Source organism: Hemitrygon akajei, chromosome 1 (genome assembly GCF_048418815.1).
Source record: "Hemitrygon akajei chromosome 1, sHemAka1.3, whole genome shotgun sequence".
NCBI classification, from domain to species: Eukaryota; Metazoa; Chordata; class Chondrichthyes; order Myliobatiformes; family Dasyatidae; genus Hemitrygon; species Hemitrygon akajei.
Window position 1 is genome coordinate 31,165,456 of NC_133124.1, and position 16,299 is coordinate 31,181,754.

Sequence of the window (16,299 nt, forward strand, 5' to 3'; positions counted from 1 at the left end):
CGTTGAAAAAAGCAGTCAACGTTTCAGGTCGAAACCCTTCGTCAGGACTAAAAAGAAACCCTTCACTCTGATCAATGCGGGATTTTGAGTGAGCACAATAGTATCATGATCACTGTTACTGGACTGGGATTTAAAGGGCTGGTCAATTTCATGTGCAGCAGATCATTTTAAATCCCTTCACCATATTTTAGATTCAAGGAGCAAAGTTAATAACAAATGAAACAGAAATGGTTGTGAAACCACCAGCCTGCCTTTTTATTAAAGAGTGAGGTGACATAGTCCACACTTCAGACAGTTGAGAGTGGGATAAGGAGAAATTTAATTCAAAGTTCAAAGTAAATTTGTTATCAAAGTACATGTTTGTCACTGTGAGATCTGTTTTTGTGCAGGCATACTCAGTAAATCCAACAGTTAGAATCAACAAATAGCCCTTTCCCCTCTGCCATCAGATTTCTGAATGGACATTGAACCCATGAACACCACTTCACTACTTCGTGCTTCGCTTTCATTTTTTTGCACACTTGTTTATTTTAACTTTTAAAATAAATATATATATAAACAGTTTTATATATGTAATTAAGAATTACAGTATTTTCTGTAATGCTTACTGTAATTTACAGTATTTATTGTTTATGTATTGCACTGTACTGCTGCCACATAACAACTAATTTTACAACATATGCCAGTGATATTAAACCTAATCCTGATTCTGAAAATATCACCCAACAATGTGGACAAACAACCAATGGACAAAAGACAACAAACTGCAAATACAAAAGAGAGAAAATAATAATAATAATAATTAAGCAATCCGAACTCTCTGACCCAGGTATTTGTGAATGAAATGCGCTGAAGCTGAGATTAAGAGATTTTTTGTCACTAAGAGAACCGGAAGACACAGGCAACAGGCTGGAGCAGGGGACTCAAAGCCTAGGACTACCTGTCAGTTTGTTCAATGGATGGAGGCTTAATGGGTGTGCGTCCCCATCCCATGGTTTTTTCTGTTTGCGAGGGTGAAACAGTAAGCAGCTCAACCCTATGGCAAGGTTTAAAATATTTGAATCATCACCTTAAAGTGCAGCAGAGAAGCAAGCCTAGAATTTTGATTTTGCCAGTTGTTGGCCTAATCTTGAGTTTGTTTGACTGCTGTCTTATGGACATCAGGTTTGATAGTACAAAGTGATCAGGGTGTCCAGATTCATCATCCATTCCAGCTTCCTCTCCAGCAAATCAATCCATATCTTCTTGGGAAGGACTTTGTCAGGATAGTAAGACCATTGAACTACTACCTCTCCAGCTTACGCCATGACAGCGTCGTATTTGTGATGCCTCTTTCTTTCAGCCGTGTCCGCTCTACCACAATTCAACGTGTACTATTGTAAAATGGATTTAACAGTGCAGGGCAGTCCACTTCATTGCATGCCAAAAGGTATGTAGGCGAGCTATTTGGATACATGCCACATCTTTAATCTTCAATGACGGCATTGTCTCTGTCCAGCTTAATAAAGGCCAGAGCAGCTGTGTTTGTGTTGAAACTGCTATCTCCTAGAAGTCCGAAAGACAATACTGAGGAAAGTTAATTTCAAAGTTCAAAGTAAAATTTATTATCAGAGTATATACATATCACCATGTACAACAACCCTGGGACTTCTTTTAAAACTGCGGGCATACTTAGCAAATCTATAGAACAGTAACTGTAAACAAAGTCAATGGACAACAAACTGTGCAAATGCAAATATAAATAAATAGCAATTTTTTTAACTCCCCATCTCTTACAGTATCAGCTTTTGATAATTTGGATTAAAGATCACACAATCCGAGCATTCCCGTCATGTACTGGGCAATATTGACTGGAGCACAGCACACTTCCCAGTCTTTTTCAAGCTCTGTGCAGGTGTGTTTACAACTTGTTGGGAACCTGAGTCCAATTTTCTCTCTAATGCTCTCAGTTACTTGGCTTATTGTGATCAGAGAACTAGTCTTAACATTTCACGCATTTCTTGGCAAGTGCACCAAGGAAAGCAAGGTCCAAGCATGTCCTTTCTTCTTCTAATTCTGTAAAATTACCCAGTGACAAAGGTATTTCAAATAAAAAGTGCTGAAGCCAGCAAATCTGTGAGAAGCACGGCGCAACATCAAAGGCGTATATCAAATATATTGTTTACTTGAAATTGTTTTTCATTACGTTCTTACATAACATATATTGATATAAATAAACCAAATGATGTTGTTCTTAATTTTTGGAATTGATACAAATAATTCTCTTTAAACAGTAAAAAAAAGCTTTTATTCAAAACAGCATTTTTTTTTTTTGCTCCTGTTTGTCGGGGGCAAATTGTAACATCGCTCCGTTCATATTCTTGTCTTTTTTGTAGTTGAGGGATACAAAGCATCGTGGCGAGCCCTCCTGGAACGTGATTCCTCATCGAGCCGAAATTGATGTCTAGGAGATCCGCCGCTATCTAGCTGACACCTTTTTCCTCTCTCTGCAGAACCGCACACGCAAGGGCCAAAGCTGATGCAGCAGATGCTGCCGCACAAGCGGCTCGCCAGGAATCCGACATCGCAAGGGGAGTTGCCAGGGAATTGTCCCCCACCTTCTGCCAGCCAGGTAAACTCCTACATTTTGACACACAAAAGAAACTATTCAGAAGATGGGTTCAAATTTTATTTATAATCACAAGTTGGAAATCTGGTACTTCACGACATGCAATTTTGAAATGAAGTGATGCACCAGTTGTGATAACAATTGGGATTGAATTGGGATTGTTCTGCACGGACGGGAAGGGCTGAGATGGCCTGTTTCCATGCTGTAATTGTTATATGAATCTTTTCTGTTGAACTAATTTCTTATAGAATCAATTTTGATGAATCTCAAATATCTAACTACAATATTTGAAACTAATACTTTATTCATATTTCTGAAATCTGTATTCCGGTAATTGCTACATTGCAAACCTGTTTTCTGATCACAACAAATGAATCAAAACTGTGGTCACAACAGTTAATATCTAAAAGATTTAAATTGAACAACAGCATTAGAAAGCTGAGACCTATATTGGAGAGAATCTTTTATTTTCTTGCCTGTTGGTTTTCTGTATGTTGTGTAATTTCCCATGTGAACCCTCTCTCTGCATACAAACGAGGCACCAGTAGCTATCAGGATATCTGTTGGTTGTCATGGTAAACCCCATATCCAACAGATGTTACAAATTACCAGTATACTTTCCAAGTGTGCTTTGCTCTTTGTTTAATGCATAATGTTGTCAGGAATACACATGCACCATTAACTGAAAATTAAGTAATCAAATTTACAATGTAAATTGAAAAGATTCGGGTGTTTTTACATCATGGTTGCGAATGCAGTATTGCTCCTGGTGCAAGTCCAAGGCCACTTTGGTTACATAATGCATTTTCAAATAGTTTCTGGGCATATGTCATTTAACGAAATAACCTGTGCACTTGACTGACTTTTAATAAACAGTCTGTCTTCGCTTGCAACTTTCCTTTTTCTCTGAATCCTAATTAACTTCTGGGCATTTGGACTCAGTCCACCAACTATTTTTCTTGTTGACTCTTTTTAACTAATGCTGGTTCAGGTTTCATAATCCTCCATATTGTAGAAATTATCCATATGCAAGGCTTTTGATTTTAAGTCCGTAAGATCGTAAGACATAGGAACAGAATTAGGTCATTTGGCCCATCAAGTCTGCTCTGCCATTCAACTATGACTGGTTTATTATCCCTTTCGACCCATATCTCTGCCTTCTCCCTGTGATCTTTGATGCCCTACTAATCAAGAACCTATCAACCTTTGCTTTAAATATATGCAATGACTTGGCCATCAATGGCAATGAATTCCACAGAATCACCAGCCTCTGATAGAGATTCCTCCGCTTCACTGAGGACTTACACCGATTTTGACCCTTATTTCTGATCATTTCCAAATTGATGTATCCTTATAATTTGAATAAAGTTGTCTTAGGTCAGTGAGTAGGCTTGGATAATTAAGATCTTTTTCCATTGGCCTTTTTCACTGGGCAAGACAGGGTGTAATATTAATCTATTCCCCAGTTTCTGATGGCCGGACAACTGCATGAAGGTGATAAAGATAGATCGGGCCAAGATTTGGCAAATGGGGTATAAAGTGGGAAAATATGAATGTCCATTTTGACAGGAAAAATAAAAGGGAACATTTTATGGGAGTAGTCAGAGATTGCAGAACTCTGAGGTACCCAGAGGGAGCTGTCTGTCCTGGTGCATGATTCCCAAGGGGCTCGTGTGTAGGTACAGCAAGTGATTCGGAGAGTTTAACTACAGAAATTGGGAATTCATACTTCTGAAATATAAGGCACTATCAACTTCTGTATACAGTATAGGTCTCCAGCTATGTTGAAAGATAGACAAAGGAAGTATACTAAACCTAGATTAGGCAGGCTACCTTATAATCAAAGATTGATCAGGTTAGGCTTGTATCTGGAGCTTAGAAGAATGATGAGAAGACTTCATATCAGATTCTGAGAAATCGTGGCACAGTGGACAGGGAAAGCATGTTCCTTCATGTGAGAGAACCTGGAACTAGAAGGTCACTGATTTTAAAAAAAAGAAGGGATGATCCGTTTGAGAGAGAGAGACATGTGACTTTGGAACTCTGCTTCCATTGCCCTTTGAGGAAGATAGTTTAACCTTTCACACGCCAACATTAATCCTCCCACTGCTAACACCTTTGTGGTTGACATTGACCAGAAGCTTAAGTCAAGCTTTTTATCAAGCCAGCTGTGACATTACCCAAGGGGGCCACAAGTGCAGGATAGACATGCATATTCTAAGTAATTTGTGTCATGATCCTTCACTGTTTCTGTGCAAGTAGAAGCACTCAGAAATATTCTTCTGGATGTGTCCAATCATTTTAACACGCAGGAAGCTCAACATTTCACTTAAACAGTTTTATTCTCTCACTGAATTCTATTTCCACACCCACATCACTGACACACTAGGATTACACAGAGTAAAGCGCAGCAACTCCTCAGGGATATTTCAACACATTCCTGTCCTAGTCAGTGATCTTTATTACTGGAAGTATCATCACCTCAAGTTTTTCCAAATCAATTGCTACTCTATTCCAGTTTTGGTATAAAAGTCATCTTTCATGATAAGCATCCTGAAAATTTCTACCTAACACCATGTGTTAACCGTGACCACGATGACTATCACGAGATACAAGAAAGGACAGTTGGGAATGGATACTATGTGTGACCAAAATCACCAACATTTGCTGGCACATTTTGTGAGAGGAGAAACAGAACACTGACAAATTTATCAAATATACAGAGAAAAATGGCCAGATCAAGTTGTGCTCTTCACCAAAACATCTATCTATTTATTTATTTGTTTGTTTGTTTGTTGAGGTACAATGTGGGGTAGGCCCTTCCAGTCCTTTAAGCCATGCCCCCCGCCATCCCCCAATTTAATCCTAGTCTTTGGATTGTGGGAGGAAACCCACACGGTAACAGAGAGAACATACAGGCCAGGCGGGAATTGAACCCGGGTCACTGGTACTGTAAAGCATAATGCTAACCACTACAGTACCATGCATGCTGAAGGGCGAATAAGGCAAAATATGTGAGTTTGACACACACAGAAGTGTAGTTTTCTTAAAGCGTTGCCGCTGAATACCCAGAGAGGTTTAGGTAACAATCTGTCTGCCTTGCTTCCCACCCCTCTCTACTCCTACTCACACAATGAGAAGTTTTAAAGTGCAGTCACTTACATTCAGCAAAGGACTAAAGAGGTCTCCCGTTTAGAGGAGGGTCCTGCTAATTCTTCCACTTGGAAATAATGAGCTTCTATGGAGCAAATGTTCAAACAAAATGTACAGCAATTAACAAATGGTGCTGTTCTGAGGCCTGCTGTGCAAAGCATGGGTAGTGGCTCACTCTTCAAACCACATAAACTAGGTGCTTTGACAGTCAAACATATCAGTAGCCAGGACTTTATCTTCTTTCCTCCCACACAGCACCAGAACAAACATTGATTTTATTTTCTCTCTGTATTTTTAGAGGATATTTTGCGGAGGCAAGGATATTGAGATTGGTGCAGTGAGTCAGCAGTCACAAAAATCACGGTGTGGGGCTTTCCTACTCTCACAATAAGTGACCCAGAGAATCCGCATAAAATGCCTTTATACAGCTTCTCCAGTGTACAAAGTCAGAAGATTTGAGAAGGATTCTTGCAGCGTTTCAGAGAAATTCATTTCACATTAATGTGCTAAACCCTGTGCCATTATATTTAGTTTAGGTTCAATCAATATAAATATCTTGATAATATGCAATTGGCTATTGCATATTATCAATTGCAGTGATTGATGATAATTCATAATTATGATTAATTATGAATATATACAGTAGTGTGCCAAGGTCTTGGGTACGTATACATATCTAGAGTGCCTAAGACATTTGCACAGTACTATATTTGTCAGTGTGGAGCGGAGAGTGTGATTGTAAATCTGACGCAAGCAAAGGATATTGGGAAGGGTGAGGGTGGAGCACTGCAGGAGGGGTGTGGGGCCAGTGGCTGAGAAGTACTGTATATGTTCATGCAATGTTCAGTTGCATATTTTCAATATATTCATATGGTGTGGACCTAAGTTGAATATAATGATACAGGGTTTAGCAGAAGAGTGCTGGGGCAGGGATTGGTGCAAGTGCAGACACACCCAGTCTTGGACACCAGGCAAGGTCATTTGGTTCCAAACAATCGATTTATTTATTATTACAGAATATCTCTTTGGTACTTCCCACTCCCTCCCCTCTCTCTTCCCCTTTCCCCAACCATAATTCCCTTCTCACCGGCCTCTTCTCACTCTCAGTCTGCAATAGAGACCCCTATCAGAATCAGGTTTAGCATCACTCGCATATGTGATGAAATCTGCTTTTTTTTGCAGCAGTAAAAAGAATACATAAAATTACTACAGTGCTGTGCAAAAGTCTTAAGCACCCTAGCTAAGACTTTTGCACAGTGCTGTAATTCATGAATAATAGAGTTTTTATCAGGAAATGTTATACACAATGATTTAAATTTATGGATCCTTTTAAAGGCTCTGAGGTGGTATGAACTGCAATACTGTGCATTTTCGGAAGAAACTATTAATTTTCAGAATTAAAATCAGGTTTATTGTCACTGACAATAAGTCCTGAAGTGTGTTGCTTTGCAGCAGCGGTATTGTGTGGGCTTAACAAATTACTATAGGTTACAATAAATAAATAGACAATAGACAACAGACAGTAGGTGCAGGAGTAGACCATTTGGCCCTTCTAGCCAGCACCGCCATTCACTGTGATCATGGCTGATCATACACAATCAGTACCCCGTTCCTGCCCTCTCCCCATATCCCTTGACCCCGCTATCTATAAGAGCTCTTATCTAACTCTCTCTTGAATGCATCCAGAGACTTGGCCTCCACTGCCTTCTGGGGCAGAGCATTCCACATATCCACCACTCTCTGGGTGAAAAAGTTTTTCCGCATCTCTGTTCTAAATGGCCTACCCCTTATTCTTAAACTGTGGCCTCTAGTTCTGGACCCACCCATCAGCGGGAACATGCTTCCTGCCTCCAGTGTGTCCAATCCCTTAATAATCTTATATGTTTCAATCAGATCCCCTCTCATCCTTCTAAATGGTTCAAAAGACGGTAGAGAGATAGCATTCTTGATTTTGTGGACCATTCAGAAATCTGATGGGATGGTGAAAAGGAAGAAACTGCTCCTGGAACATTAAGTTTTAGAGTTCAGTGTAAATTTAATATCAAAGTACGCACCTGTCACAAAATGTATGTACCCTGATATTCATTTTCTTGCAGGCATTCATAGTAGAATAATGAAGTACAATAGAATCAATGAAAAGATACACACAAAGACTGAAAAAGAACAACTGTAAAAGAAGACAAACTGTGGAAAGAAAGAAAGAAAGAAATAATACTAAGTAGATAGATTGATTTTCTTAAAAAACTGAAAACATGAGTTGTAGAGTCCTTGAATATGAGTCCTTAGGTCGTGGAATCAGTTCAGTGTCAGGGGAGCTTTTTCCTGTGATGGACTGGGCTGTATTCATCACTTTTCGTAGGCTTTACCATTCTAGGGCATTGATGTTTCCATACCAGTCAGGAAACTTTCCGCTTCATCTATAGAAGTCTTGTCAGTTTTAGATGACATGCTGATTCTGTGCAAGCTTCAGGTTCAGAGTTTGGTCTTCAGGCTCCTGTACCCACTCCCTGATGGTAGTAATGAGAGGAGTGAGTGCCTTCAATGGCAAGGGTCCTGCATGATGAGTGTCACCTTCTTGAGGCACCGCCTTTTGAGGGTGTCCTCGATACTGGGGAGGCTTGTGCCCATGATGGTGCCTATTTATACCTGATGATTGCTTGGTATATTTTTAACTATTACGAATACTTACAGTACATCTATATAGTATTGCTTTTGACTTTTGAGTATCCAAGTGCTTTGTACATCTTTAATTTTAGGAATGGCTTTACGTGCTGCTTTATCTCAGATGCATGAAGAAGACATTTCAACAAAAACAGATTAAAATGTTAAAAGACAGTTTTAATTTAAATATTTTATAACGTTGCAGTGGAGAATCAAGTTCATACCTGGAATCTTGCTTGATGCCTATTTTATATTCTAATTAGTGCTAATAAAATGGAAGAGTTTTACTCCTTATCACTGAACCTATTGGATTCTGGAAGCCAGTTTCCATCAATTCAATCTAGCAGAATTCAGTAGTTTAAAGGCTGCAGGCAGTGTGTCTGTGATGTAATCATGGTCTTTTCATGAGACTCCCTTCTCTACAGGAACTAAGGCGCAGAATTGGCCATCATATCTGTGGAATACAGCCTACTGAGGAACAAAGAGGAAACTGGCAATCTCAAAATGATCAAAAATACAATCTACCGGTTTTTTTTTCCAAGTGGAACGTCAGATTGAAAAGTTATCTGGGTCTGAGCCAGTTCAATCTGTAAAGCTGTTTATATATTGAGACGCAGTGTGTAATTGGCCTTTTCAGCCCTCCAAGCCGTGCTGCCCAGCAATCTCCCGATTTAACCCTAGTCTAATTACTGGGGCAATTTACAATGGCCAATAAACACACTAACTGGTACGTCTTCAGACTGTGGAAGGAAATGGGAGGACCAGGAGAAAACCCACACATTCCACAGAGAGAACATACAGACTCTTTACTGATGACATCAGAATTGAACTTTGAATTCTGTCGCCCCAGCTGTAATAGCATCACGCTAACCAGTGCGCTACGTGGCGCCCACTTGATGGCAGTGTTTTGGTGAGAAGCTAACCTGTGGGATTCTAAATAGTAGTAGGCAGCCATCTATCCTAGGGGATCATGGGTTTGCGCCTCTGACGGGAAGATTTGAAGAACCGGCTGTTGCCCATGCAGTGGGTTTCCCCTCTCCACGTCACTGACATAGTCCAAGGGAAGGGCAAGTACCAATACACCTTGGCCCCAGTGTCGTCGCAGAGGTTGTCAGAGTGAAGTTGTAAACAACATCAAACTGCCTTAGGGATTGCGGCCCCAGGTTTCTTCCTCGAGGTTTACTCCCGAAGCCTTTCTGATGGGTGGGCATGGCCGCAAGGCAGCGGAGGTTTAAAATCAGAGTTTTTCTTTTCCTAGGTGGGCTGCCATCCAAGGCTGACAAGCCCCACCTGCCTGAAGCAACTGGTTTTGAGATGCCAGTGGTCTGCCTTTGCCCCTTCCCTTGTCAGTAGAAACAGTTCCGCCAGGCCTAGTAACTAAGCCACAGGTGAAGGCCAAGAGTTGGACTTGGTTGTCTGAGGCTGATGGAGATGCACGCCATTTGGAGCACTTTATAGGTAGTGGGAGCTTATCCCCATTACCACCCCAGCTGTGACAACCTTAAGAACCAGGATTCTAAAGAAGAGAAAAGGAAAATAATGAAATAAATGTAATAACACTGAAATAATTAAGTTGACGTCAACCCTGTTGGTTATTCAGGATATGAATTGAATCCATCAGCTTTGGTAAGAATTCTTATTCAGTGCCTTTGGGCATTTCATATTCATCTTTCCTGGCTGTTCCAGGCATATTGGGGGATATTGGAAAACTGACCAAGCATGCCTAGTGCACAATGAGCAGGATTGAACCATCTAATCCTTGCCCTATCTGTCTCATTCATTTGCACGGTGTCTACACGCAGCACTTGTCAATCCATCCATACTCAGTTGAGCACTGCCAGGATCATACAAGTACAAAGCCTCATTCCATCATGGACATAAGAGCCTAAATTTGAAGAATCCTCCCATTCCTTGCAGGTGATGGAATGACCTTGAGAATGAGGAGATGTCCATTGCATTGTGCGCTGTCTGCAATGCAACGCAGAGACTTGCAGAGATTTATCTGACAGTGTCTCACAATCCCACTACGTCCTATTACCTGCAAAACAAAAAAAGGCAGCATGTAGGAATGGTACAACATGTAAGTTGTCCAAGTGGCATCATGAAATGAATTTCTATGCTCCAGGCTCTCTATCTAACAACTCTATGTGATTATCTTCAGCACATGGACTACACCTACTTTCAGAATTGGTTAAGGCCACCCTCTCATGACCATTTGTAAAATTCTAATTGACGTTAGTCCTACTGGGATTGTGAAATCCTATTTGTTAACCTAAGAAGACAAGCAAAAGAGCAGTTTGTAAATGTGACAGTTTACACAGAGTATAACCTGCAAATGATGTAAAATTAATAACCAAATGAGCTGGTTCAGTGGTTTTATTTGAAGGGAGCTTCGAACAAACTTGTCTGAATTGTACCTTGGGACATTTTCCATCCAATTGATGGTGCAACCATGGTCACCGCTTAACCTTTCATCCTTACTATTAAGACAGTGGTCTTAGTAGTAGCAACGAAGGAAGTGAAAGAGGATCTGGGTTTGAAATATGTCATGTACAGAGTATAGCACTAACCTAATGTGCAGGAATTTTATAACAGTGGCCATTGATGGATTTTAGTTGGATTTCTGTTGTGGCAGTGAGCCTACTTCAGCAGTCCTGGTTGGCTAGGAGTTAAGAAGGTGGCACCTGCTATTCAGCACCCAACTGGATGGACTCCCCACCTCCAAACCACTCTCTCCCTGTCCCACTTTCCCCTCTTCCTAAAGCCCACAAACCACCCTGATTACTCCAGAGTATCTTTCAAGATTATACCAGTCAAGACAGAAAACGGTTGTCCCCAATATTAATGGGTTATTCAGCTATTTTCAGCTGCACCTCCACATTTACCCATAAAGTTTGTTTTAGCATAAATGCTTACATTCCACCCAGATGCAATTAGTATCACGTCAAGTTTGCTAGATTATTTATAGCACCCAGCAGAGAAATTTGATGAGAATTTGTCGTTACAGTATTTCATAATTAAATTTTCCTCAACATGTCCAAGTGAATTATAAGAAGTGAACCTTATAAATAGGTCTCCCGTATTTCTTAGTTTGTACCACATAAATAATGATAACTTATTTAAAAAGCACTTTTTATACAGACTACATAGTTCAAAGTGGTTTACAATGGAATAATGTGAAAATGAAAGACAAAAAGATGTTAGTTAAAAGTAAGGTTTAATAAATAGATTTTGACCTGGCACTTAATAGTCTTAACTGGGTCTGCATCCTGTATAGTATTAGGTATTGAATTTCACAGTTTTGGAGCAAAGTTCTAAAAAACAAAGTAAATTTATTATCAAATTACTTGCATGTCATCATATACAATCCTGAGATTCATTTTCTTGCAAGCATACTCAATAAGTAAAAACAACCATTATAGAATCAATGGAAGACCACACCAACAGGGTGGACAATCAGTGTGCAAGACAACAAACTGTGCTAATACAAAAAGAAAGGGGAAAAAAAGAAATAATATTAATAATAACAACAACAAACTCAAGACAGTAAGTGCAGAAAATGTCAAGAGAAAACAGAAACAATCTTTAAACATTACAGGATCCTGTAGCAGTTTAATTCAATCTGATTGCTTACACAGGCACAATCAAGTGAGAAACATCATTCACCAAAATCTTGATTTAAAATACAGATTCATAAAAGAAACCATACCTTACTATAAATACAAGCTTGATCCAGTTTTGGAGTCAGAGTCCCACTAATTAAATTATGGCCGATCCGTTATTACAGATAGGACAATCCATATATGCCTGGTATAATAATACAGGATAAAGAAGCAATAACAACTTATTTAGTAGATATCGCCATTCCAAACACACACAACATACAGAAATCAATCAGTGAAAAACACCAGAAATATGCTGAATTAAGAGAGGAAATTGTAAGACTATGGAACATGAAGAGGGTATACATTCTCCCAATAGTAATATTGACCGGTATCATCCCAAAGTCACAACACAACAACATTAAACAATTAGGGATATACAGTAATATTTATGTAAATCTCCAGAAAACCACAATACTAACCTCCACTAGAATAGTCCTAAAGTTCCTAGCAATTAAGAAATGGGTGTGCTTGGCTATGCCCATACCTCAGGTTTTACCAGCTTGAGCAGAGAAAAAATAAAAATATAATAATAATAATAATAATAAAGCAATAAATATTGAGAATATGAAATGAAGAGCCCTTGAAGTGAGTCTATAGGTTGTGGGAACAGTTCAGTGAACTGTAAGTGAAATTGAGTGAAGTTATCTCCTCTGATTCAAGAGCCTGATGGTTGAGGGATGATAGCTGTTCCTGAACCTGCTGGTACTAGTCCTTAGGTTCCTGTAGCTTCTTCTTGATGGCAGCAGTGAGAAGAAAGCATGACCTGGGTGGTGGGGGTTCCTGATGATGGATGCTGCTTTCCTGTGAAAGCGCGTTCAAGCTGACCTGCCAATTATCTTTTGAGGGAGATTGTTTAAATTTAAAAGACTGGTAGGTGAAGACCTGAGATCTTGAGCAGAAAGTTTGAAGTTAATAACTCATATAGGCCACAAACTTATCAATCACCCCTGATGAGTTATTAACTTCAAACTTTCTGCATAATCACACAAAAAGTTCACCTGCATGTACATGTAATGAGAGCAGAATTAATTCATCTCCTTCTACCTCAGGCCACAAACTTATCAATCACCCCTGCTGTGGACACTTTCTGGAGGTCCAAGAACTGTATACTCCACGTCCGCTGAACTAAGTGTGTAAATGTAGGAGGGGACTATGTTGAAAAATAAATGAGCTAGGTTATCTAAAATTGACTCCTTCTATCTTAGGCCGCGAACTTATCAATCACCCTCGTATGTGTAAAGTCATTCATAATATTCATTGCCAGTAAGGGTATTCACTCATATACCTCCTTACTTACAACTTCTCCCTGTTAATGTTCCATTCATTGTATGTTAATAATAAGCCTAAATGTTTGATTTTACAGTTCTTTAATTATCTCTGTAAGCGCATTCATCACTGGCCGCCAAAGAATTTACAGTGCTTCTCAGTAATTACATTACACAGGGTATTTCTGAGAGATACAAGTCATTATCTAAATTAAGTTTAGTCTATCGTATAATAACTTAATATCCAACTGTAGAAGATGTGGTTGCATTCTTACAAAACCATTAATCTTAGACATCCTGTTGTCTACAATCTAGGATTGCCACATTGTCTTCAGTTACAAACGTTCAGAATCTTGAGTTGAGATCACATCCAAACTTCATTGGGTCATATGGGTGCAAGATAATCCAATACAGTTCACTTTGGAATACTAAAAAGTGATTGGGACCAATTCCTCAAAAAATTGTTGGCAATGTTATTTAACATGACTATTCCATCTTGCTATCTCTTGCAATTTCCACAGAACATTTTAGCCAACCCTGCTCTGTTCAGTTTCTGAGAAGCATTTACTGACGATGCACATTCAATGTTGGACATGCATTGACAGTGATACCTCATGAACCCACTCTTAATTTTAAACCTTGATAGAAGTGATGCCACTGAGGAACGAGGTAGCTATAGAAGTCCTGCCTACTACAGTACTTATGCTGCAAACTAGGGTAAATAGTACTTCCCCCTTTAAAAGCCTAATTATCCTAAGCCTCTGACTAGGTGTATCCTAGCATGTTAAGGGAAGCAAAAGAAGAGGTCACTGGAGTCTGGGAAGGGTTTTCATATCTTTGTTAGGTAAAGATGTGCTGTTGGAAGATAGGTAAAGTAGCTAATGCTTTTTCCTTTATTTAAGAGCAGCATGGATAAGCTAGGAAACTATTCAAATGAATAATGTATGACTCTGGAAGAGTTATTAGGAAGGATTCAAAGGAATGGAGATTATTTGCATTTCTTATCATTTGGAAAGACAAAAACTGATAAGGGATGGCCATCATGGGAAATCATGTCTTACAGATTTGATTACATTTACTGAAGAGATGCCCAAGAGGATTGCCATATTGTCTCCATGGATTTTTGCAAGTCCCTTGACAAGGTCTCGCATAGTAGGCTGGTCTGGTAGACTAGATCACATGGGATCCAGGGTGAGTTAGAAAACGGGATACAAATTTGTCTTGGTGGTGGGAGGCAGTGTGTGGTGGTGGCAAGTTGGTTTTCAGATTGAAAGCCAATGATGTGCTGCAAGGAATTAACGCTGGGTGCTCCATTGTTTGTTATTTTTTGTCATGATTTAGATGAGAATGTAGGTGGCATGATTAGTCAGTTTGCAGATGACACTGAAATTTGTGGTATGAATGACAGAGAGAAAGATTGTCTAAGGTTTGAACTGGATATAGATCAAATGGGAAAATAAGCAAGAGAACAACAGATGGGTGTTAAAATGGACAACTGTGAAGCGATGCATTTTGGGAAGGTAAACCAGGGTAGCATTAACACAGTGCATGCCGGTGCCTTGGAGAGTGTTGATAAACAGAGTGATATTGGGGTACAAGTATACAGTGCAGTTTCCAGAAAATGGGAACACAGATGGCTAGGGTGAACAGGAAGACATATGGCATGCTTGCCTGCATTGACAGAGGCATTGAGTACGAGAGTGTTGGGATATCATATTGCAGTTGTACTCTTATTTGGAATATTGTTTGCATTTCTCACCACCACACTGTAGGAAGGACATGATTAAGCAAGAGAGGGTGCAGAAAATACTCACAAGGGTGATGTCTGGAGAGCCCAAGTTTGAAGGAGAAATTGGATAGGCTAGGTCTGGAGCAAAGGAGGCTGAGAAGTGGCATGATCCAAATGTATAAAATTACTTTATTTATCTGGAGATACAGCACAGCTGGACAAGCCTCCAATGCCCAATTACACCCATGTTACCTATTAAAATTCAAAGTAAAATTTATTATCAGAGTCTATGCATGTCAGCACATACAACCCTGAGATTCTTTTTCTGCGGGCATACTTAGCAAATCTATAGAACAGGAACTGTAAACATCAGGAACTGTTAACTGTAAACAAACTGGGCGAATGCAGATACAAATAAATAGCAATAAATAATGAGCATGAAGTAACAATATAACAGAATCCTTAAATGAGTGTAGCTGTCCCCTTTTGTTCAAGAGCCTGATGGTTGAGGGGTAGTAACTGCTCTTGAACCTGGTGATGCGAGTCCTGAGGCTCCTGTGTCATCTACCTGAAGGCAGCAGTGAGAGAAAAGCATGGTCTGGGTGGTGGGGATCTCTGATGATGGATGCTGCTTTTCTGTGGCAACGTTTCATGTAGATGTGCTCAGTGGTTGGGAGGGTTTTACCTGTGATGTAGTGGGCTGAATCCATTACCTTTTGTAGGAACCAACTAACCTGTACATCTTTAGAAAGTGGGAGGAAACTAGAGCACCTGGAGAAAACCCACACTTTCACAGGGAGAATTCCTTACAGATAGCAGTGAAATTGAACCTGGATCATTGGCAATGTAACTGTTATGCTAACCACGACACTACCAAGTCATACAAATACAAATACTTTATGGGTCAGGATCTGTTCAGCAGTCTTATCACAGTTGGAAAGAAGCTGTCCCCAAATCTGGCCGTACGTATCTTCATGCTCCTGAACCTTCTCCCGGAGGGAAGAGGGACAAAAAGTATGTTGGCTGGGTGGGACTTATCCTTGATTATCCTGGCAGCACTGCTCTGACAGTGTGTGGTGTAAAGTGAGTCCAAGGATGGAAGATTGGTTTGTGTGATGTGCTGGGCTAGGTTCACAATCTTCTGCAGCTTCTTCTGGTCTTGGACAGGACAACTTCCATACCAGGTTGTGTTGCACCCTAGAAGAATGCTTTCTACGG

At 39.9% G+C, this 16,299-nt stretch overlaps 1 protein-coding gene across 5 annotated transcripts in view; it reads left to right on the forward strand.

The window, feature by feature from the left end:
- The window catches only part of LOC140725192 (junctophilin-1-like), a 153,607-nt gene that overhangs the window by 76,385 nt on the left and 60,923 nt on the right, over positions 1 to 16,299 (forward strand). For all 5 annotated transcript variants that reach the window (XR_012098298.1, XM_073040335.1, XM_073040327.1 and 2 more), the window contains exon 3: positions 2,493 to 2,611. Coding sequence is in view for 4 of the 5 variants with exons in the window: in XM_073040335.1 (XP_072896436.1) it covers positions 2,493 to 2,611 (119 nt within the window). In the remaining variant the exon portion in view is untranslated. The remainder of the gene's footprint in view (positions 1 to 2,492; positions 2,612 to 16,299) is intronic.